The sequence below is a fragment of the Larimichthys crocea genome, chromosome XIV (assembly GCF_000972845.2).
Source record: "Larimichthys crocea isolate SSNF chromosome XIV, L_crocea_2.0, whole genome shotgun sequence".
NCBI classification, from domain to species: domain Eukaryota; kingdom Metazoa; phylum Chordata; class Actinopteri; family Sciaenidae; genus Larimichthys; species Larimichthys crocea.
Genome location: NC_040024.1, coordinates 10,517,144 through 10,540,945, shown reverse-complemented (window position 1 = coordinate 10,540,945; position 23,802 = coordinate 10,517,144). Strand labels below are relative to the sequence as shown.

Sequence of the window (23,802 nt, the reverse complement as noted above, 5' to 3'; positions counted from 1 at the left end):
CCATGATCAACTTGTATAATGCCTGCAATTTAACTTAATGAGCAAAAATCTGCCGCTCTTTAATATTATGATGTTGTTGAAATGTGTACATTAGTGGACTTAATGTATTTTATTGTGCTTTTTTTAATATAATGGTTCTTACTAAAGGTACTATTTATTACTATTACACCTTTGTTTGTGTTGTTCTTTGGGTTTTTTCCCTTTTCACTTACTCATCACAACCATAAAGTAAAAACCTATTTCGGACAGATTCAATACAAACATAAATTGACAAGAGACTCATGAAAACATTCCCGTGTTTATTTTCAAAGTGAGTATAGAAGTTTTACAGAGACACCACACAGTAAACCAACACATTGTACGATGAATGGGTCCAAAGAGACCCAGAATGTTACTTGTGTAAACATTAGGTAACGTTATATAAGCATTACGCTGCGAAAACTGAAGACATGAATGCTGGCATTGCTGGAAGTATCGCAAATTTCAGGGCTTGGCAGTCGCGTATGGATTAAATGATTTCAAATTTCATTTTCAAAAAATTGGCCGAACAAACAATTTTGGTGTTTGAAACACTCGCAAGTCAACGTTACATCGAGATCCTCCATTTTCAAAGGCTTCTTCTTTTTCCTAAAAGTGACATTTTATTTTGAAATACTCTTTAGTAAGTTTACTTTAGTAAAAATAAAACACTTGCTCCCCGGGCTGAACAGACATTAAGCAGGCAGACATTATATCACAATTCACACTGCATGCATACAACATATCCATCCGTCTTGCATAATTGTTTACCTGCACCAGTACTGACGTGGCCTTGTTCCCGTTGAAAGGCAAGAATAAGCAAGGCTGATTTTAAACCACTGTGACATCCAGTTCCAACTATGATACAAAAGTTTTTGTTTTTTTTAATATGTGCCATGCATAATGATGAGCCGGTACAGGTATTAAAGCTAAACAGGATTAGTTTTAAAGAAACACATTCTCTATGATACACCACCGACCGTTGTCTCTGCACTGCGGAGCCCAGGGAAGCTTCACGACTCGACCCTCGATGCCCGAGGTGAAAGAAAAGTTTGGCACGAGATGTAAACAGAAAGTGGCAGGCTGGCCTACGTCGCTACAAAGGCAGCGTAGAGATACATTTTACCCACATTAATACGGAGTAAATGTGGGGCATTACCACGCAGGCTGAGGAACAAGCTGGCACACTCAACAGCTCTTCACATTGACTTCATCTGGCATTTTTTGATTGATTTAATAAAAAAACTGTCTAAAAATATTATTTTCCCTTACAGCTTTTCATGAATACATTTCATGAATGATCATTTATAGCCACTTCCCGATAAAAACACCATTTAAAAAAGTAAAACGCCGATTGATTTAAAATGTCCCAGTTGGCTCTAGAGACAACTCTAGAGACAAATACTTTGATTGTATAGATATAACAGAGCAAAAATAATCATATTGGTTGAGCTACAGTGTAACGTAAACGGCAAAAACAGCTTTTTTGGCAACTTTTTTTAAACTTTTCTTCACATAGTTTAGAAATCTTGACTACCTCAGTCAAGATGAAGAACCAAACCAGACTCTTTAGGCAGAGTTAAATCAAGTCTTTGTTAAGCTTGGGAACTGCTAATAATATGATGGCAGCTAATTCCTGCTAACCCTTAAAATGACAGTAAAAATTGTGAAATTAATAAATATTTTCCTCTCAATTCCTTTGTCCATTTTATATACTTCTTCACAAAGTGTTTATAAGTGTGTATAAAACGTATTTGACTAGCTAATTCATTTATTTACTTACTCATAAGTCAGGTTAGGTCTTCTGAAATGTGGTAGCTGCAGAATGGAGGGAATTTTTGGAGGGAAAATCGATGGCTTGAGTCCATTTTTTTCTACCAAGTAAGCTACATATCCCGACAAAAAAGTGGAACTTTTTGTCTCCACCCACTGAAATTTAACCAATAAGTATATTTCTGACCCCCGAGAGTAGCTCTGCCTACCTAGCTCACAGTGCTACAGCCAGGCCACAAGAAATGAGCTTCCCTTTGTTGGAAAAGGTGACAAATAAAAGACTGGCACATTATTTTTTTTCCAATATAGGCACCGTAAAGATGAATTTACAGTCTTTTAGCATCAGAGGGCCTCAGCAGCGAGCTGCGTGGAGGGGAGTAGGCAGAAAAAGGCACTTCTGAAACAACAACGTACTGGGCCTGGAGGTGCAGCAGGATGCAGTGCAACAGTAACAGAGGAGTCCACTCATCTTTAGGCAAACATGGTCAGGGTAATCCACTGTCGAACACAGAGAGCATGTGAGTTAGGGAATTATGAATATATTTATGCACAGAAAAAGTAAATATCCAACACGAGAGAACAAAATGTGTTTTTTAGACAATGTTTAGGTTTATGCAGCCATACTTGAGGGAAGTTGAGGCTTATGACTTTGTCTTTGTCCGTGTCCATGGTCTGAAAGGTATCTGCAGAGACAGAAACAAAGAAAATCACTTACTTTACAAGTCTAATGCAACAATTTAACTTCTATCCTGCTTTAATATTCTGTGTTTTGTCATGCGTGAATCCTAAAACATCACAGCAACCCTCGGTGGAAAACGGTGGACAAGTAGGCAAACTGTTCCTTTTAAAAGGCAGTGAAGCTGTGCAGTAATGACACTCACTGTACATGGTCTCCAGCCTGACCAGGCAGGTGACAAAGTTGTCAAAGTCGACAGTCATGTCGGCCTCCGTGTAGCGCAGGATGATCAGCTGGAACAGGTGGTTGGTCAACTTGAAACCTGGGAGGAGACAAAAAATGGAAAATCAGACCACAAAGCAGTGTCAGAAAAACAAGTTCAACCCAGCAGGGAACAACTCACGACTTTTTTTACTTTCCTTTTTCTTGTGTTGAAACGAAAAGAAATAGTACCTGCAGACTCAAGAGCCATCCTCATCTCATAGGAGCTCATGGTGCCCGATTTGTCCAAGTCGAACTGCCTGAATATAGTCTGGCATGGTGACACGAACACATGGAGAAAGTGGGAAAATAACAGAGAGACAAAATGAAGAACGGAAAGAAACCAGGACATCAATTCAAGTTCTCTGGCCAGATGTCAAAACAAACATCAGGCTGATGCAGGTACCACGAAACACCGATCAATATTATGTGCCCTATTTGTCCGTCACTGACCCCCTCAGTTTTTTATCTCACCAGGTATCGTTTAATCTTTTCCCAGAGGACATGGAACTCTGACAGGCCGAGCTTTCCACTGCCGTCTTTCTGAGCCGAGAAGTTAAGATCAACGGACATGAACAGCCAACTCCATTGATTTTACACATTAAAATCTGCCTCAAGTGATGTCACTTGAGTCAGGTCGGGACTGAGGTTTGCAAAATGAAAAAGTCTGGAAGTGTGGAGCTCTGAAGAAGTGAGTTTACACGCTCTACTTGAGGTAGCTTGAGGCAACATTGGTCACTACAGGCATAACACCTCCGAATCTTTGACTAAATTGTCAGCAGCTGCATTGTGGGTAATGTAGGCACTCGTTTTAACTGTCTGTTGTGGGTAGAAGTGTTGAAATATCTTCTACTTCTACAGCTAATTCTAGTACTGTTTCTTTTCCTGCTATGTCAGCTACATAGTCGTGAAACACGGTCCATGTTTGGGCCACCGTAAGATATATAAGGCTAATTCTAAGGTTATAAAAACATGAATATTCGTTTTATAAGGTGACTGTGTAGCACTGAAAACACTACTGATAATAGCCACGTTCTATAAATAAACAGATAAAAGAAAAGCTTTGGTATTTGGTATTGTAATGCAGTTTCAAGGATACGTCCATGAGGCTTATCATACTGCGACAGGCCTCTTTTGTGAAGCCGTCTGTCTTCAGGTCTTTATCTGTTGGCAGAGAGAGTGAGAGGAAATACTAATGTTAGAAGCAAAAAGACAAGATTGACACAAGACTGCACGGTTCAGAGGCATTACTAACGTTTGCTGATGATCCTGTTCAATATGGTCTGCAGCTCTGCGATACTGATCTCCATGTCCTGTTGGCACAGACACAATAGGTCAAATCATTTCAATACGACTGCGTATACCACAAACTAAACTTCCTGCCGAGTGTGCTTACCGGCCCCGCCAGCTGTCTGAAGAGATTCTTGAAGCCTGCGTCGATCTGGCTCTCGTCCAACAGAGGCTGAAACAGAGACAGTTCACATTTGGTTTCTTTACACACATCACTAGTGGTCATGTGGTCGTGTTTCGTCTTCTCACCTCTGTTGGAAGTTCGGCTATAACGTCATCATCAAGCTCCCTGAAATGGACGGAAGACTTCAAGTTACTTTGTCGCTTATTTTAAACTTTGAACTGTGAACACTTATCAAGACTTTTTGGACAATAATGTTATTTTGACCCTCAAGCCAACTCACTCAGAGTCGGCGGGCTTCTCCGAGAAAACCCTGAGGACAAAGTCGGCCTCTTTGTGCGGCTCGAACGTGGAGGGGACGATCACGTATTCCCCGGCCGGCAGCTGCAATCTCGAGCTGACCTCTCTCAGGTTGATGAAGAGCTCCGAGCGGGCGCTGGAGGCGTGGGTGAGGAAAAAATCTCGCTTCAGGTGAACGCCTGAGCTGCCTTTGAACTGAGAGGGGAGACGGTTAACCTCTTTTTAGGTTAGAGCCCATTATGTTGGCAATTCGACATCTATTAGGTTGTTCTTGAATCACAAGAGAAACGTGGAAAGAGGTTGAACACATACCTCATTTGGAACCTGTAAAGAACAGAGAGAGAGATGAGATTATTACCATGATGGAGGTGACTGAGTTGGGGGAATAAAACTTGACTTTAAGTTTCACATGCAGCGTTCGTAGCTAACCTCATAGAGGGCAAACCCGATGGTCTCCATGTCTTTGCCCTCCCGCCGTTTCTTCCTGCGGTCCTTCTGCATGAGACCGACCAGGAAGCTGCAGTCTGATTTGCCGGGGGTGTCCGGGTGCTGCAGCACAAGCTTGAACTGAGGGTTGAGCCAAAAGGTCGCTGGGAAAAAGAGTCGACAATGTCAGATTGTTCCTCTTTGTGTCTTCAGCATTTAGAATTGATCGGGCTCAAAAAGAAGTGACTGTTTGTCAATCTTATCTTATAAAGGGCTATCCAGGGTCAAGCATATGTCAAGAGGTCACTTCGATTGTTATGGTGACCCTGATTTCTTCTCCTTGACTTACCGAGCAGTTATGCAAGCTTCAATAAACCTTTCAACAAAAGACATCTTGGACTCCTGTGACTAAACTCACCACTGAGGAGTAAAATTCTCCACAGCAACATTAGATCGAGAAAACAGTCTTCCATGCACATCATCCAAAATTCATTTTAAAACAGGTCAATGTCTAAATGGGAGTCACTGGTTCACATTCCTCTAGTAAATTCATCCTCTCTCTCTCTCTCTCTCTTTCTCGTTTATTCCCAAAAAATGTTCATGAACAAAAGGGTTGCATTCAGTGTTTCTGGAACAACACTCTTGTGATTGTAAACGGGCTTGGTCCGTGGTAGAAGAAACTCTGGGGTGCATTTTATAGAAGAATTCTCTCTAAAATGTACAAACTCATGATCAAATCATATCATATCTACTACCTTACGCTTTTTCATCACTTCATACCTGGGTAGTTCCTGCAGCCTCCGGCAGTGCTGCCCCTCCTCCACTCTCCCTGATAGAGCGAGGAGCTCCATTTCTTCATCTGGCTGTTCTGCAGGGCGTCTGCCGTCAGGTTGCACAGCTCCAGGCGGCTGAACTCGCGCAGGAAGTCACTGAACGACATCCTGTGGAAACACAAAGTCCTACAGTTGAACCGTGTTCCAGTACAGATGAAAGATGATGCTGGCATTTCAAACATATACTGTACAAAAGGGAACAGAGGCAAGGGTTGCAAACGTTATAGGGTTACAATTTAGTTTAATCGAGTCCCAAAAGGTGTCATTTTTTTATTGCGTGAAGGGATAAAAATGTCACATTTGGGTTCACATCGTTTGATTTTCTATCAGCTGCCAAAAGGCGGAAGACTCACCAGAATTCTCCATCCTCGCTGCGGTTTTGTAGCCGACCTCTGACGGAGCGATCCACATTTTCCCACTCTCTGGAGCTGAAGATTCCCACAAAGAAAAGACACTGCTGAAAACGGGACCTGAGGAAAATCTTTTTCATCCGGTCGATACAGTTTATCACAAGGTTTTCTCAACTGTAGCTGAAGATCTGAAGATGTTTTGTCTAAAAGCAGCTCTGCGAGGCTACAGAAGTGCATCGAGCCAAATGTTGATGGTGACAAGAAGTCAGTAAGAGATAAATGAGTGTTTATAGACATTTCATGGCAATCCATGTATGTTTATTGAGATACATATGTGAGTCTGAACAGAACCATGTTCACAAAGCAAAGGGTCTTAAATGTGACCCAAGCAGATGCTATATTCAGTTTTCCAGCGTGTGTCAGCCCTCACACTTTAACAGGGTCAATTCATTTTGTTCTTTTAAGGTGGAAACATTAGAAAAATTTGCTTTTTGGTGAACTGTTTCTTGAAAACTTTTGTCAAGTTTAGAACTTTCTCGACTTGTGGGCAAGTCCTTGTTTGTACTTCAAATTCATGACTTACTTTTATCAAAAACTTAGATGAATTTATAGAATAACTGAAGTTAAGAACCTGAGTTTTGTGGCTGAAAGAGTTGAAAAAGCAGTGGGAGAAAAATGTCTGGTATTTTCCACTCTGATGAGTGATATCACATAATGTAATCCCACCCATTCCTGCACTGTGTCTGACGCTCATAGAGAGGACAGCTGAGCAGCTTAGCAAACCCCCTTCCCCCTCTTTTGTCTTTTCTTTTTACTTTCCTCAGAGTTTCTGTGGATTCAGAACTGATTTTACAAGAAATACACACACACGTAAAAACTGTTTTACAACCTGTGAGCAAGATACAGGTTCAAAAAAGTTTTAATCAAGGTGAAAGATTTTTTTTACGTGCGTTTAAAACCCCCAGTGAAGTGCAGTAAGTGTTATGTAATATCCTACTTGTCACTCCAGGCTCCGGTCCATTCCACTTCCCCCCAGGGGTTCCTGATGCGAACCAGCTTGGTCATATTTCCTCTGTATACCACCTAAGGACGAAGAAACACAATGATCTTCCCAAGCGTCTGAAATGAATTACCACAGTAAAACATGCCTAACTCATGGAGAAATCAGTCAGATGGATGTCAGACCGGTTACAACAATGTTCTGCTGATCAAGAGACAGTTGTTAAACTTTTGTAAAGTTATCTACTGTAAAGATAAAGTTGATATTACATGATCTGATCTCTGTGTCTTGATGTGTGTTTGAATGGTGAAAAATAAAGATATGAATAGTTTAATTTCAAGTAAATCGTCATAAATTGGCCTAGACTTTATTTTCTTTCTTTTCTCACACAATTCATATTTGTGAAATTTCTGGATCTGTTTTGGCCATCGCAGGATCACTGATTCGCTGCTTCACTGCTCACCTCGTCCACAGCGGTCACGGAGTAGGCGTGTCCCTTCACCAGCTTCTTGAATGTGACGGCCTCCATGTCTCTTGTGTTGGTGATCTGAGGACGAGAAGACATGGGCTGAAAGACGTTCCACCAGAAACTGAATTTGAATCATTGATATTTGAATTTGTTGTTTAACTTGTATAATTCAGTTTTCACAATTCAAATTCAATTTTCTGTGACAAACATCCGGGTAGTTGTGGCAGAACAATCGAACACAGATACCCAAGGACGCCTCTTCGGCCAATCAGCATCTACGTTTCTAGTGGTCATTTGTTGCCACCCGCCATGAAACGGAGGAAGAACTTTGAGTCTAGTGTTGCCACCCATCCCGTTTTCCCCAGAATTGTTCTCTCCTGGGACACAATTTGTCCTACTTTTTTGGGAAAAATGTAAAAACTTTATTTGGTTTCCTTCATTCTGTAGTCCAGAAAGGTTCCCATGCTTCTGAATGACATGTTCCCCTCAACTTTGAAAGGGCATGCCTGAGGAAAATAAGGCAAAAAACCCATGGGACCTTTTGTATTGAAAGGGCATTATTTCATTGTTCTTCACATATTTGGCTGTTTTTCATTCAAAAACTCTTCACTAGTACTGTTTGGGGGGTGATTTTGAGTAAAAAAATGACAGAAATTCTTTAGTGTTTTGTAGAATTTTCACTCATACTTCCTTCATAAGCACATTACATGAACACTTAGGTTCTCCTGAATCCATAGGCACCAAACACATGGCGTTCCACATACATAAGCCCATAGAGAGGACGCACGAGGTTTAAAACGGATGGTCACTGACGTCTACGACACGTTTCGCTAAGAGTGGATGACGGCAAAGCAGATGGGGGTCAAAGTATCTGCATACTGTAGCTGCACATGTGACGATCTACACGAGGCGAATTCATTCACAAACTTTACAGGGTGGGAAATCCATTAGCGAGGTGTCTGTCACTGGTTGTTCTAACTAAGTCAAACACAGGGGTGACGTGGTGGTCACACTGTCACGCCGCAGTGTCACTCGAGCTGCTGATGTAATTTAAAGGCTGCTGACAGATCTGCATAAAGCGCTAAATCACGGTCATCACACTGGATTCCACATTTATTACCAAACCGAATGGGAAGCATGATTCTTTCATTTAAAAAAACTGTTTGCAAAACTGAGCAACCGTGCTGCTAAACTCAATATTTTACTATTTCATCATCACCGGTGCGCAAAAGCTCTTAGACATGCACGATGACGTAGACTGGCAGCCCGTCCTACACAAACCGGGCAGCACAGGGAGCGTGTACTGATTACAGATGAATGTCCTTCAACAGGGCAGACATCACACAGGGTTCAATCCCCTCTGTGTGCAAACATTCACTCCACTGCAGCGTCCTTGAAAATTACACCAAATTCTCCAGCTCCAATGCAGCAACACAGGTTTCTTCACTGCCCTCTCCTGTCCTGTCCGATCATAGTTCCCGTGTTTTTCTACCATTTCTACCTTTCCACTCAAACCTCAGTGAGACAACAATACTTTTGTTTAATAGTACATTAAATATACTTTCTGTGACCGATGTGACTGTTATTACACGTCTGGTTTCCCAGCCACTCCAACTTTTTTACCTTCAAAGTCGGCTCCAGGTCTGCTGATCTACAGCCTGACTCTGACCTTTGACCTCCTCTCAGAGGTGCCAAGCTAAAGCACTGCAGCTTACTATTTTCACTATTGAATCCATTGATAATGCATATGTATTTATCCTGCAGTTTATAAAACTCAAGCGTCTATTAGAAGTTGAGAGAAACTACAGAATTCCCAGAGACTGAAGGCAAGCAAACATTTAAATCTAATGATTAATGAATCCTTCAATCGTTTTTTATTACTGAAGGGTTAATATTTGAAGTGTGTGAGTGATAAGTAGTTAATCGCCATGAGCGGTGCTGAGACACAGGCTGATCTATTTATAAAGTAAAACCCAGCAAGAGGTAATGAAAGCTGAGATATTATTTTTTTGACATCAGACAGTTTTAATCTCTCCTGACGTTCTCATTACTTTGTCGCCCAGAGTGAAATAAATATAGAGTCAGTGTTTGATAAATATGAAGAGTATCTATTTCCTCCATCTCTTGACTTTTCTTTAAAAAACTGCAATGACTGTGGGGGTTTTTTGGGCCACTAGGGGGCAGTAGAAACAAGATGTGAACACAGCATCGACATATTGTTGATTGTCAGCAAAATGCTGCATATTTATACATCCATCAGCTCTGAAACAGTCCAGTGTTCACTCTCTTTTAGCTCCGCTTTTGGTCTCTACCAACTCTAGATTGAATAAAGTGGCTTTTTAGCTACTTAATGCTTCCCTATGTTCACCAGCTTGTTTCTAGGACTTCTCAGGAACAAAGTTGATGTGATGAAACCGGTGGGAGAGTCCTGTGTTTCTGTGATGAATGAAGAACGATAAAGTGACGTAAAGCCACAGGGTCACTACAGGCCTACAGTGTCGCATTATAAGATCACTGATTATGGGAGCTTTGAAGCAAAAGAACAATCTGTGATGAATCTGTGTTAATTGCATGAATGTTGCAGTACTGACGTCTATGGAGCAGCCCAGCAGAGATCCCCTCTCTATGGCCCTGCTCATGATGTTGTAGAGGTCAGGCGGGGCTTTCCTCAGCTCGAACATCTCCGTCACGCCGCCTGTGAAGTCCTCAAAGCCCTCTGACGTGCTGCCGCCAGACAGAGCCTCGTAACAGCCGTTCAACCTGGGACACAACAAGAGATTAACGAGCTGTTCAAACAGTGCATAGAGAATCATTTTTATTTATTTTATTTATTTTATGTGCAGGCCTTAAATGGTGGCAGACTTCATCAAATGTACTGCGTGTGTTAACATTAATGTCAATGATTATCTATAAACTATTGAGTCCAGACTCCATATTACCATATTATTATATGAATGTGTACAATGCATTCGTCTCACTTTTTATATTTACATAATGCATTTACTGTTTTCTCTTTGCACACTCAGTGGGGAGCCTGTTTAACTTGGCACACACACATACACACCTCAAGTTAACAACCGTCGTACACGCTTCTACAAAACACGAGTAGCACTATTTTTAGGTCGTGTTTGTATATCGTGGTAGATTTGACATAAATATGAGCTGCTGACTGGAATAAACAAGAAAGAAAGGCTGGATATTAATACTTCAATGCACCAAAATAAAGCCAAATGTGGGTATTATATTTAGGACTTTTATGATGGGACATCAGTGAGAGTTCATCATCAGCCCTGTCAGTCTTACTTAGCGTAGGCCTTTTCCAGCAGTGCGCTCCAGAACTCGGTGCCCTCTGCCGAGTGGACGAACAGCAGCTTCCCATCCTTCACTGGCAGCCGGTCATCGATCACCACCTCCACCCACTCGCCAAACTGCCAGAACTGCACGACAGAGAAAACCAGAATCACAACTCAAAGACACACAAGCCGGGTTACTGGGTCAGCCTTTGGACAGTTTGCTTGAGGAAGTGGAAATCTATCAGCAAACATTAGAGACCCAAGTTTATTATCTCACACTGATGGATTTTTATGACTTATGTGGACTATTTAATGTGTTGTGGTTGTTTTTTTGTGTCTACCTGTTCAGGGACAACAGACAGTCTTTAAACAGTCTTTAAGTCCAGTGGTTCTTTAGATCTGTGTTGTAGCTAAATGGGCAACATTAAACTATACTCATAAAAACCAGTCCACACCAGTCCTATGATGGTTTCCAGAAGTAAATCAGGAGGCAAAACAATTGCAAAGCAGCACGTGAACAGAGGTCGGTTAGGACAAGGTTTCCTGTATTAGGCCTTCACACACGTGTGTGACTGTGAGCTTCTTGACCAGCAGGGAGCAGAATAGACCAACACAACGTACGAGAAGACACCAGAGCCCATTTTGTTATTCAAATGGGGTCAAAAGAGGCTGAAGTCAAAGTAGTAGCAGAGTTTCTGCTGCTCGAGATTTAGAAATTTTACAGATCACTTGCCATCACAGCTCATTGCACCCGATGTTCTGGCATCCAGGTGTAAATTACATTCATGCAAATGACATCTGTTTTACCTGTGTCTGTCAGCAAACACATTTCTGGGGAATTCATGCAAGTGCAGAAAAAACAAAGGGAACTGGTTGTGCTTCGACTGGAAAAGAAACTTTGACTTTGCGGTGATACAATAATCCTCATGCAAACGAGGAGCCTGCATTGCAGCAATTCAGTGCAGTGAAAGTAATATCTCTGTGTCAGGAGTAATTCGATTTGTAGAACAGAGAGAGAGAGAGAGAGCGGTGACTGAAGTTGGAGGATTGTAATTTGGTCGCAGATGGATGTATTTTGCATATCATGCAGAGCTGAATCGACCTCTGTGAGGAGCTGTGTAACAACGCACACACACACACACACACACACACACACACACACACACACACACACAGGGCTTGCCCCGGGCACACACAACCACAACTTCCTCATTTCACTCTTTAACACTGACCCTGCTGCAGCTTTTATTTTCCCTCCACAGTGTGTGAGCAACAGCCGGCCTCACCGAGGGGAAAAAATGCACTGTTACGACATCTGTGTCATGTTGCAGTTGCCCGGCCTTAAAGCTTTAGAGAGCGTGAGAAATGCAGCTCAACAAACTGTTCAGACTCGTATCATAAGAATCTAATGAAGTTTCAAACAATGGACGAGCTTCCCCTGGTTTATAATTTATTCCTCCTCCCTCCCTCCCTTTTTCTTTCCTCCTTCTGAAAACCAAATTAAATTCCCACCGCCTGCACTCATGATTACATTTTTGGGATGACTCATCCAGGTCTGGGTAATTTATCCACAGGCTTAAAGGATCCAAATCGACACAAAGGGAGGGTGGTGGGAATCCCTGGAAGATTCAAGGGCGCGCACAGAAAGCATGGAAACATGTTCGGACAGAAAAAGAAAAAAGAAAAAGAGAGAGAGAGAGAGAGAGAGAGAGAGAGAAACTGCAAGTAATGGAAACTCGAGAGCTGAAACATTTACTGGAAGAGAGGATGAACACAAACAGACGTGCAGGCGTAGCAGGAAAAGATGAAACTAGGGCAACACATGTGTGTTTTCATGCATATGCATTAAACACATGCATGCATTTACACGCCTTTGGAGGAAACGGGAGTATTATTTCCACTCATTCTAGCAGAGAGGGCAAATGTATCTATATATATATATATGACTATATTCGACAATGTAACAATTAACAAGCGTCTCTGGAAATAATCTGGGAAAAACAGGCCAATTATTCCGCTTTCCTTTGGCTGGCTGCTCTGTAATTGAGTCACCGGCCCCAGCAGACACATGTGAATGGGAGCTCTGTGTGTCGGAGGGTATTTATCGATCCCTTATATCCGATGAGTCATCGCGGCAGGCCGTCGGAGGGGGAAGGATTTCAGTGTCTTTGTCGAAGTCGCTCCAGAAAAGTGGACAATTAAAGTCGCAGATGCTTGAATCTTTGGGGTTTAACAGGATTTCCCTACAGTGCTATAGCCTAGAAATACATCTGTGTGTGTGTGTTCTACATATATGAAGTAATATCATTGATGCGCGAGAGCTTCCTCTATGTTTTCTGTTACTGTTTCTCCCTTATCAACACTTGGCGTGCCGACAGTCTGGTTGGCACAGAGCTCGCCGCATCAAAGAGGGCGGCCGACTCAGCTCGAAAGTGCTCTGTGACGAAGTGGGCCGAGATGGTGGCGAATTATTAATAACGAAACCTGCGTCTGCCTCTTCCTTATAAGAGTTGTACTTAAGAAGAAGAATGCGTTTGGGTTTTGGGATTTTAGGACTCTACAGTTCACTGCAGAGGGACACACTTTAAATTGTTTCTTGCATAGTCACTCATCCGTGACCGAACTAGTCTGAGTTTACTTCTGCAACGCTGAACAGATAACTGGACTTGAACAGTCAAAAGTACTGTGGTCCTAAGAGCTCAATGCACTGCAGCTTTAAGAAAACACCGCCGTGGTAAATGTGGGGTTTGTTGTTGTCTCTCTTTGTGTTGTCAGATCAGTTCAGGTGTGTCACCTGGAATGGAAAGATCAACAATTCAGCTTTTGAAATTTAATTTTAGGTACTAGATTGGCATTGACCGGGGCTGGATAAAGACCCGTACACTGTTTTTAGAGTTTTGATTCCACTTTAAATAAAACTATATACAGATCTACTATATTCAAATAATAGAGGAATATAAATCATTTCCTTATCTCATGTGTTGGTCACCGACTGCAGCAATAAAGGGTTTACGATCAGACCCACGCCCGTGTCACCGTGTGCATGTTCTCAAACATACCTGTGTTTTTTGTGTGTGTCTATATTTGAATTTGTATATGAAGCAAAGTTCATCTGATAAGGCGCAGCAGTCAGAGCCAGAGGCTGGAACAACTACAACATGTTTTGTATTTAAGTAGCAGGACAGGTACTTCAGGAAGAAGACGTGGTTACTGAACTACGGCTGGAAAATGACCCTCAGCAGCATTATCGCCTTGATCAACGTGACTGATTATATCTTCTCTAGGTTTAAAAACACTGATAAAGAAATGGGCGGTAGCCACTTTAAGGTTGTGTTTTTAAGTGAGTCTGACAGTGACTCAAACCCTCCCAGATAAAGATTATTGACGTACTGACGGACTGGGTGTGGATCCGACAGCTCAGTTATCTCGGATGACTGTTTGACGGCAAGTAAAAAAAGCCAGTGGTAACCTCTGAAATGTCTTGGGAATCAAAGAATATCTTACTCTGAATAACTAAGAATAACGCCGACTAACTGGAGGAAACAGATTACTTAAAATAATGAAACGATAAGCGATTAGAAAACATTCACATCATTATTTCAGCTTTACTTCACATACTGTGAATTAAGAAAATCACCTTGAAGAAAGGTCAACAGAAAAATGCTTCAAAGGTTTCACAAACAGGAAATGACACAAGAGGAAGTGTTGAAGCCACAGAAACAAACCAACAAAGTGAGCTGGCTCCGAGTTTATTTTATTTAAACGAGCAGACTTTTCATCCATCTAAGACGTGAAAGTCTTCATTGGAGGGTTTGATAAGAATATAGGAGTGTTTAGCAGCTCGTTTACAGAGCTACTTTCTAATGGCATCTATTTCTGTTACACTGTAAGCAGCAGAGCCTGCACACAATTTAAATTTATATCCATAAAAACGCCTGAAGTCATAGTAAACTGCATTTTCTGGTGGCCCAGTAGAAGATTTATTTTTTAATCCCTCAATGGGGAAATTCTTTTTTCACACAAAAATCTATTTAATTGTCACGTGTACGTAACGGTGTCACAGGAGCAGTTAGGATTTCGATGCCAGTTAGGGTTGTGAACCGCCACCTTTCTAGAAACCAGCCCACGCTCCGTACCGTGGTCCATACTGGTTTTGAAACAATCACCCTCCGGTTCGCCAAGTCCCTAACGGACTCCGCGACAGCCGCCCGGTGCGTTTGCAGTTGTGACAGTACCACATGAAGTCTGTGAGGGTTTAGTGTAAAGGTAAAATAAATTAAATGTGAAATAACCAATCAAGTCAGTTGTATATATTTGTGTATATTTATTTTTAAATGGCAGCCTGTTAATCAACTGATCTACTTCTAACTAAATAATTTAACCGCAACAACAGTGGACGTGGTAAACTGCAGACAGTTGGCTGTACGGCAGGTGTCTGTTATGTTTCTACCCCTAGACATACAATATAATGTAAAACAAAGTGTCACCTGGAAGTGAAAGATGCCGGCATATCCCTGCCTGAAACTCTGTCCATGAGGAACCACTCGGTGAAGGAGGTTGTCGTTTAAAGTCAGCGACGCGATGGCTGCCAGCAGCCAGCAGTCCCCTGTGGACACATGCCAAAAAAGAAAGAAATCAGTGTTACTATTACACATTTAAACTGTACTGTTTGTGCCTTTGAAGCCAACAGCATCTTTTACTAGACCTCCTCTAGTCTGTTTTGGTAACTTTTGAGATAAAATCTGCAAATTTCGAGCTAAAAGTCACCGTGACCCGGTCAGTCCTCCCAACGGACTCTATGGCCCATTCCTCCAAGGTTGTTCATGCAAAACAGGTATGGACACTAATTTCAAACAAAACAGACGTTTATTCCCATATTTGTAGAGAACTCAAGAATCAGTTTTCTCTTATCTATTCAGATAAATTCATGACGATACAACTCAGTGGGAAGACGCTCATAAAACTGGAATTCACCCACTAACAGCTAAGTAAAGAGAACAGTCTTGAACGATGTTTGAACAAGCTTTGCCCTCTGGGAAATGGGTGGAGGAGCTGAAACTGCCATCTCCACACAACAGTCATATATAAGTAGGTGTCACACAGTTGATTTGAGTCACAATAGTTTAGTTTAGACAATTATATGTCACACAACAAAAGTTTTTTCTGTTAGAAGACAAGAACACCATGGTTCATCCAAACAGAAACCTCTGTGGCTGTGAAGTGCAGTTCCTCAAACGTCCACTTGAAGCTGGCTACAGAAGTGAGTCAATCTCCATAAGCCCAAATGTTCAAATGTCCAACTTCACAGCAGAAATAAACATGTTTACAGCCACCGGAGCTATACGCAGCCATTTAAGTCAATGTTATAAATTCCACCAGCATAGAGAATTTAGACGATTTTCAAAATAAAACACGCCATGCAAACTGCCAAGTCATAAAAACAGCTATAGGGGGAAACTATTTAACTACGTAGCACATTTACATATTCAAAATACATACTTAGAAGGAAAAATTACCAAATCTTAACAAGCTCTGGTGGAGTTTTTGTGGGGGGTAAAGTTATGTGACCAGAGCCTCAAAATGGATCTTCAGAAACCTATGGGTAAGGTCATGGATCAGTACATTCAACACATATATACTATATACTACAGGTTTCATACATGTCAACAGGCCCATTTACCTCCGCAACATGCAAATCTAAAAACACAGATCAGATTAGTTACTGTTCAGTCTGTGGGCTGTGTGAGTTCAGTAGCTTTCATGTGTTATGTAATAGGGGTGATTACTTTTGGGGGTCGTGACCCTAAAAAAGCCACTGATTGAAATAATCTCGTCAAAATCAAAAACAGTGGTCTTTGTTGTGTTATCTGCTGACGCTCAGTTCCAAATGAAGTGATGGCTTGGCTGCTCTTTTAGTTGATTGTTCTGTTGCATTATTCTCCTTTACGGCAGCACTTTCTGAATCTCAATGCCAAAGGTCGTGACTCTTGTTTCATTTTAGCTTGTGTTACATCTCTTATTGCTGGTTAATGATACACAGTACCGATGCACTTCTATATTAAGAGCACAGGCTGTTTTCCTTTTATAATAACATCAATTTTTATCTGTCGTATAATCTATGAACATTTCCTGAGAGCAGCTAACAGATAACCCCCGTGACACTGATAAAGACTTCTCGTCGCAGTGCATTTCAGCTGTAAAACTAAGTGGACTATTGTGTTTTCTGGCTCGACATTTTTTGGGGTTATCCAGCTGCTCCTCTGAGAGCGAGGGGGCGATGTGAGGGATCGTTTATCCAAGAGATCTGGGGAAGTCGCTTCATGCGCTGCCAGAGCAACTCAAACTGAGTGGAGCTGGCCTTGTTTACAGATGTGATGCACGGAAACAAAGCATGAATTATGAATGCAGCTCTGTGTCGGGCAAGAGACATCTCAGGAAATAAACTGCTTCTGGTACTGGCTGAATTGACTGTTAACTGTCCTCTGTTTGTCTTCTCCTTCAGGCTGTCCATCTCAATTTGTCATTCATGTAATGGACAACCTCCGGTGCTGGGAAATTAAGTGCTTAAAAACTGTAATTCCTTGAGAAGCCACTTGAGGCTGGCTGCAGAAGTCAGTCTCTGTAAACGTTTGTATTATAATGTCCAACGGTTCTGGTCTTTACAGCTAATTTCCCCATGAAAAAGAAGCATTACATCCAACATTGCGGCAACCAGCGCCATTTTTGGGTTCAAAACAGTGCTTTGGGAACCTAAGAGTGACGTCGCTCAGGCTCTGTCCATTCTTTATACCCAATATACGCAATTTAAGTCCAATTATTCAAGGTAATCAGCACTAGTCTTCAAGTTTTTCTATGTATCGCATAGGGCAAGGTGTTTGGTGGTGATGTCTGTAGTTCTGCAAGTATCCTACATCTCCCAGCTGGACTTCCAACCTGGCAAACCTCCAGCCAAAAGCCTGTTTCTTTCTTCGCTTTGATTTTCTACCAGATCAAACCTGAGCTATTCCTCTCCTCTCCTGTCCTATTATAGCTGGATCATGCAGTAAAAAACTGTTGACTCTCCCGTCTGAACTCACCTAGAGCGCCCTGACAGATGTCTGTGCGAGTAGCTCCGTCCACGATGAACTCCGGGCGTTGGCAGAACTCCTGTCAAATGCACGCACAAAGAAAACAAAGGAATTAGTGTTATATTTGCTTTTGGATACCCATTTTACAAACATGTCACATTAGTTTTGACTAAAGCAAAGAGCCTATTTTCTGCCCGATTTTCTAATTTACTTCAGATAGTTAAGATTAAAGATCTCGAGATAACGAGACAAAACATTAAAAAATACAGAAAACAAATAAAGCTGAATCTTTAACTAAAGTTATTGTAATAGTTTATTGAACATCAAGTTTATTCCTCCATGGGAAGTTGATCTTTTTAACATGCACAGCTGAAATGAACTCTGCTATGACCTCACAATAAACATTTCAGGAAAACAATGTTGCATTCTAGTGTTCCTTGTTCACGTCTTCTTTCTCAGCATGCTTCACAAACCATCTTCTTCTCAACATGTGGAGCGTGAGAAAACCCAGAGCCACAAAGCTATAAAAAGAAATACGCCATTTGTCCTTGTGTCCCACAAGCACACACACACACAGCTGCACACAAACCATGAATTCAAAGAAACACACAGAGGTTTAAATTCTCTTTTTTCGGGGGGAAGCATGGATTTTTAAGAGGAATGTGAACACCATGGACCCTTTTATGCAGCGTAAATATTACAGATCCTTGGGCGCAGGAAAGGCGCATGCATTATAAATCGTCAAGACTTTTTGGAGACCTTGCCAAGCATTAGAGGCAAAAAGACACACACATGTTAACACAAATCACATACACACTCAGATGGAAGCTGCACGAGGAGCTAAGAGGCTTCACGACCCCGAGAGCTTTTAAGATCACGACTGGTTCGCTCTGTCACGGTATGAGCAAACTGGATGGTGATGAGAGCGTGATGTCTTCAGGCCTGCCGTGATAACGCCTAATGAAGGCAGCCCCACTTCATTCTTTGGTGTTATATTCTGCTGCGGGGCGCACCGTGGTGTATTTATAATGTAGTGATGCAGTGATGAGAGACTGAGTGAATGTTTGGGGAAGCATAAAAAGAGATCTGAATGATAATGAGACACAAAGTGAAGCGAACATACCTCCTGAGTGGGAAGTGTTGTACAATTAAAATATCTAAAGAGTATCTAGAAAGTTTAGCTGCAAAGCAACAGGTTAAACAGGTCTGTTGGTTGACTGGGGGTGATAAAAAGATTAAAACAACAAAGAAATTGAATCAGAAGTTAGTGTCAATACCTCCTTCACTTTCTCTCAAACTCTTTAATAACCATTCTTGCTTGTGGATTATTTTTAGATATGGAAGGTGCAGGGTTCAAGTGCTTGTTTGGGAGATCAGACCATTAAATAAAACGAAAGGAAAACAAAGACATTGTGAAATAAACCACATAAATTTCACAGTTTGGTTACGAGATGGAGCTTTCCAACAGCATTTGAACACACCAACCGGTAAGGCCAGTGCCGTATTAAGCACCCCTGCTGGGAAATGCACCCACAATAAATAGAGTCCACACCTTCATATATCAGAGCTGTAAGGCTGGTTGTTTGTTGTGTTACAGTTCATATTGTCTAAAGTGTATTTATAGTGTTAAACTTCACATCGTGAATGTTAATACTTAGTATTCCCATATGTTATATTATACTGCAGTTTACTGCTTCTTTGCATTCTGCTAATCAGCAGTTCACTGTAATGATAATAAGATTTAATCTAATTTGTATATCAGAAATAAAATGCATTGTATATGATACAGGTACAGAATAGTGGACGATTTCCACTATTGCCTCTTTCAGGATTTGGTTTCATTTTGTTGTGTATTATTTTAGTTATAAATTTTGGTGTTTTGTAGCCAAATGAGTTAAAATCTGGTCTAAAATTTCAACATCTACAACTAAGAATCTCTTCTCCACGTTCATGCTTTGACACAAGCCAATGCAGGTTTTATTTATTTGCATTTTTGGACGTTTAAAAGCTTGACCCACGCAAGTTAGTGTCAATAATTAATCTGAGATTAGACCTAATGGTTTTAGAACTAACAGACAAACCTGACTTCATTTGGGTGACTTTCAAAGACCTATCAGAGTTCCCTCATTTACTCACCGTGGGCCTCATCCAGCGGACTCCGGAGGTCTTGGCGGATCTCGGGCCGAGCTCGTCGAATCCCAGAGATGACGCAGCACAGGGGAACAGATTATCCTCAAACAGTTTCCGGCTCTGGAGGCACTGGGCTTTGAGACGCTCATAATCCTGACCCAGAAACTTCACGGCGTTGTGGTTCTGTCCCAGACCTGCATCGTGATCCCACTGGCTCCTCAGCCTGGCGGCCATGCCTGTAGCGCAAATGGGCTCCTCCATCCTGAGTTCACGGCGGCGGCGGGGTCAACTCTCGCTCTCTGTTGGATGTTTGTGGATGTGTGCAACTACAATATGATGTAAAGTGGTGTCAATAATGAATGAGGCAGCTGTGACCTGTTGTAGCTGCGGGTTTGATGTTAAAGCACTGCGGCGGGTCTGATGTAAATCTGATATAGGTTGGTAATGGCTTGAGGGCTCAGTAAATCAGAATGAAACATCAGTAGCCATTAAGAAGCGATGAAATATTAACAAGACCAGGCGGCTGCTTGGTTGCGGTACTTGTGGCTCTGCTGTAGCTGGATGCTTCCGATGCAAGAGCAATCATGAGTGTTGTGGCTTGAACCGATCCTCTTGGCAAAGGCAGATCTCGTCCAACTCAGCTACCAATCACTTCCTTTAGTACTTCCTTGCTCCACCAGAAAGCCCTGAAGGAAAGAAGTCAAAAATGAGACACTGAACAGAGAAAGCATGCAGAGACGCAAGTCTGTACATAGCCCTATACCTGTGTGCGCAACACAAACAAAAGCAGCAGCCGTTTATACCCTTTCTACATGCATTCAGGGTTTAAAAGACAAATGAGCCCTCCCCATTTCCTTTCAGTCAACCGTATACACACATACTCGCTGTGCATAGCAAAGGGGTTAGTCACAATAGGCGCATTGGTGCTACTTTTACTGCACGGTGGAAGCTGGATGTGTGAGCCCGTCAGAAACACATTAAAGCCACAGTTTTTTTTCAGCTCTGTGCGGATGTACTGTACGTGTCTTGATGCACAATGAAGACCAACAACAAGCAAAAGCTCTCTCTCTCTTTCCTACTCTTTAATTAAGCAGAGCCAGGAGGCAGGGTAGTGTAAACTGTCATTAAAGCTCTTGACAGAACTGGAGCTTGGTGAACGGTTTGTCTCAGTTCGTCTCAGTTTGTCTGTCCATCTGCTTCTTTCCGGCGTACACGAAGACAGGTTTATTTTTAACATCAACATCGTCGCTTTTTTTTTTCCTTCTTCTTCTTTACTACCTCGACTCTCGACTATCCGAGCCGAAACACTCTTCCTGTTTCAAGACTTGGCAGCCAGTCATAAAAGAGTAGAAGAGTTTTATTGCTTCATTCCTGATACTGTTTCCACTGCTCAGTGTGAACCACACCCATAAAGAAATGTCTCAGCGTTCTCTGAAAGTAAAATGTTCTGGCTAACAGAGCCAGAGGACAGAACATGTAGCTGAAACAACAGGTTGCAGAGTTTTACAGACGTGTTTTATAACAACTTCAATGATTTAATGCTTTTACTACAGTTTCCACCACTACTACTATTATTACTGCTGTTAGTCTACTACGGGTAACCTTTGCTAGCACAACAATATCCAAAATGATTTATACTATTTATCTTTTATTACTAAAACTACAACTACAAACACTTTACCTACCACTGACAGTATTACTACGACTTTACCAAGTATTACCAGACTGACTGGAAGCTAGGATTAAATGTCTGCTCGTTACTGCTCGTTTGATCAGACAGTCTCTGATTTAAATCATCATTTTGTCGATTTTAGACTCGTTTATTTAGGTGAAGTTCTTGTATGGCTGCCTTGTGTTTTTAATCTTCAAATGAAGAGTGTTGCTTTAGGATCAAAACTAAGCTACTCGTCTTGTACAAATGCTCACGCGTAAGAATATAAGAAATCAAGACACAGCTGAAGCTTTTCAAAATAAAACGTAACAAATGCAAACAACTGACTTTGTCTCTTCTGCGTTTAAAATATATTCTGCCAGTTCTCAGTGAGACTATAAACTCACCTGCTTCCTGAACACAAAGGTGCAAATGCACATCTTTGACTTTTTGGTCAATTTTGTACCACGCGTCAACAGACGACGTTTCTTTATACGAATATTCATGACATGTTTACACTGTAACACATTTTAAAGTTAGACCAAGGATGTCCCTGCCCAATGGACTACTACTCCTGCTACCTCTAACACTACTTCTATAGCTGCTGTTATTACGGTCAACACAACTATAGACCTTCTTCACAGCAGCTATTATCATTGATAACACCTGTGTTTACCTACTGTTTCATGTCAAAATGACTGCTGAGAAAACATCCATAGTAGACTATATGAAACATATATATGAAATGCTGCTATCCCAACACTTATGTGTACTGTATTTGAGTTTTTTAATGTTTTTATTTGTTGTTTTTTTTATCTCTGCTGTGTGTTATCGGGGCACAATTTGCCCCACGTGTGTTCAATCTGGCTATAATTAATATTTAATATGCCCTCACGTGCGAAACACACTCCTTTTACACACACACACACACATAAATATCCTCCACACTAGTGCAGGTGGTGACACTCATAAGAAGCGACATGCAGTAGACTGCACGTCCAGACGCTTTAGAGTCTTAACAACGACACACTCTGCTGCAGATCATACAAACCAAAGAGGAAATGACTCCATCTGTGCGGGGTGTGTATGTGTTTTATGGTAGATGAACCATAAAAAAATGGATTTCAGCTGTTTGCAACAAAGGAGGAAATAGGTTACACACATATTATGTGTGTTATTATTAGATGTTATTATGTAATTTGACAAGGAAAGAGGCTCAAGCAGCTATAAACGAACGAATGCACAGGATAAGACAGAGATGAGAGGTCACATGAGTGCAGTCTATGTCACTACTGCTTTGTTTTGCTGATCAGTGTCTGCTCTGAAGAGTTGCTGTTGAGTGTGCCTGCGCCTGTGGGTGTGTTAAATCCAGTGTTTGTGCTGGGAGTAGGCATTCAGACCTCCTGTGGTGTTATTCCTGCATGTGCATGAGTCAAAGAATATATATCCAAAGTGTTTATGTGTGTGCTTGAGGAGGAGGGGGGAAAAATAGACCCGCAGAGAAACTAGACACGCACAGTGTCCAGTGTGCGCAAAAGAAACGCTGACTGGCTTATCCTGTGAGTGCAGATAACACGCATATGTTTAGATAGACATATGGCCTCACACGTTACAAGCATGCAGTCCTGGTGGTAGGTGTGGTCCCTCCTCTTAGAGGAGATATACAAAATGTTCCAGCTGTCACAAGCGCAACTTTTTTCTTCTTAAAGTTGACCAACGCGAACAGCTGGGCCAGAGATTTTACGCACGAAGAATAACCGACATATTTCTTTTGCATTTGCAAAAAAAAATGTGTGTCCTGGAAGTTGTTAGAGACGCTGGTTTCGTAATGCAACATAAAGAAAAAAAAAGTTGAAACCAGGATGTCAAACATATATATAAATATACAGCGGCAGACAAGCTATAAACTGAAGCCAGTGTGGAGAAATGGATTGTATATTTACCTTTCCTGTTTCCAGTAGTTCAGACAATCAATTTGCTACTTTAGTTCCCTTCCATGTTTAGTGTAGGTTCGTCCCCTCCTCTGCTCTCTCTCTCTCTGCAGCTCTTAATATTTAGAAACGCCCTGCTGTTGCCTCAACCCTGATTTATTGGAACCACTGCGCCCCCCTGCGCACTGCGACTGCGCAGTGCCCACTGCTGGT

General features: G+C 41.7%; 1 protein-coding gene across 1 annotated transcript; it reads right to left on the bottom strand.

Moving 5' to 3' along the window:
* Nucleotides 1-279: 279 nt before the first annotated feature.
* Nucleotides 280-23,750, bottom strand: capn1 (calpain 1). Its single transcript, XM_019264681.2, has 22 exons — nt 23,602-23,750; nt 20,014-20,693; nt 17,887-17,956; nt 15,298-15,416; nt 10,821-10,954; nt 10,109-10,277; nt 7,512-7,595; nt 7,046-7,131; nt 6,052-6,126; nt 5,646-5,806; nt 4,869-5,029; nt 4,752-4,763; nt 4,423-4,634; nt 4,268-4,307; nt 4,125-4,190; nt 3,984-4,041; nt 3,828-3,892; nt 3,203-3,271; nt 2,921-2,999; nt 2,673-2,789; nt 2,416-2,474; nt 280-2,289 (listed from the first exon to the last, which is right to left on the bottom strand). Exons 2-22 carry the CDS (start codon nt 20,266-20,268, stop codon nt 2,263-2,265), a joined length of 2,118 nt encoding a protein of 705 aa, XP_019120226.1. The 5' UTR covers nt 20,269-20,693; nt 23,602-23,750; the 3' UTR covers nt 280-2,262.
* Nucleotides 23,751-23,802: the final 52 nt, after the last annotated feature.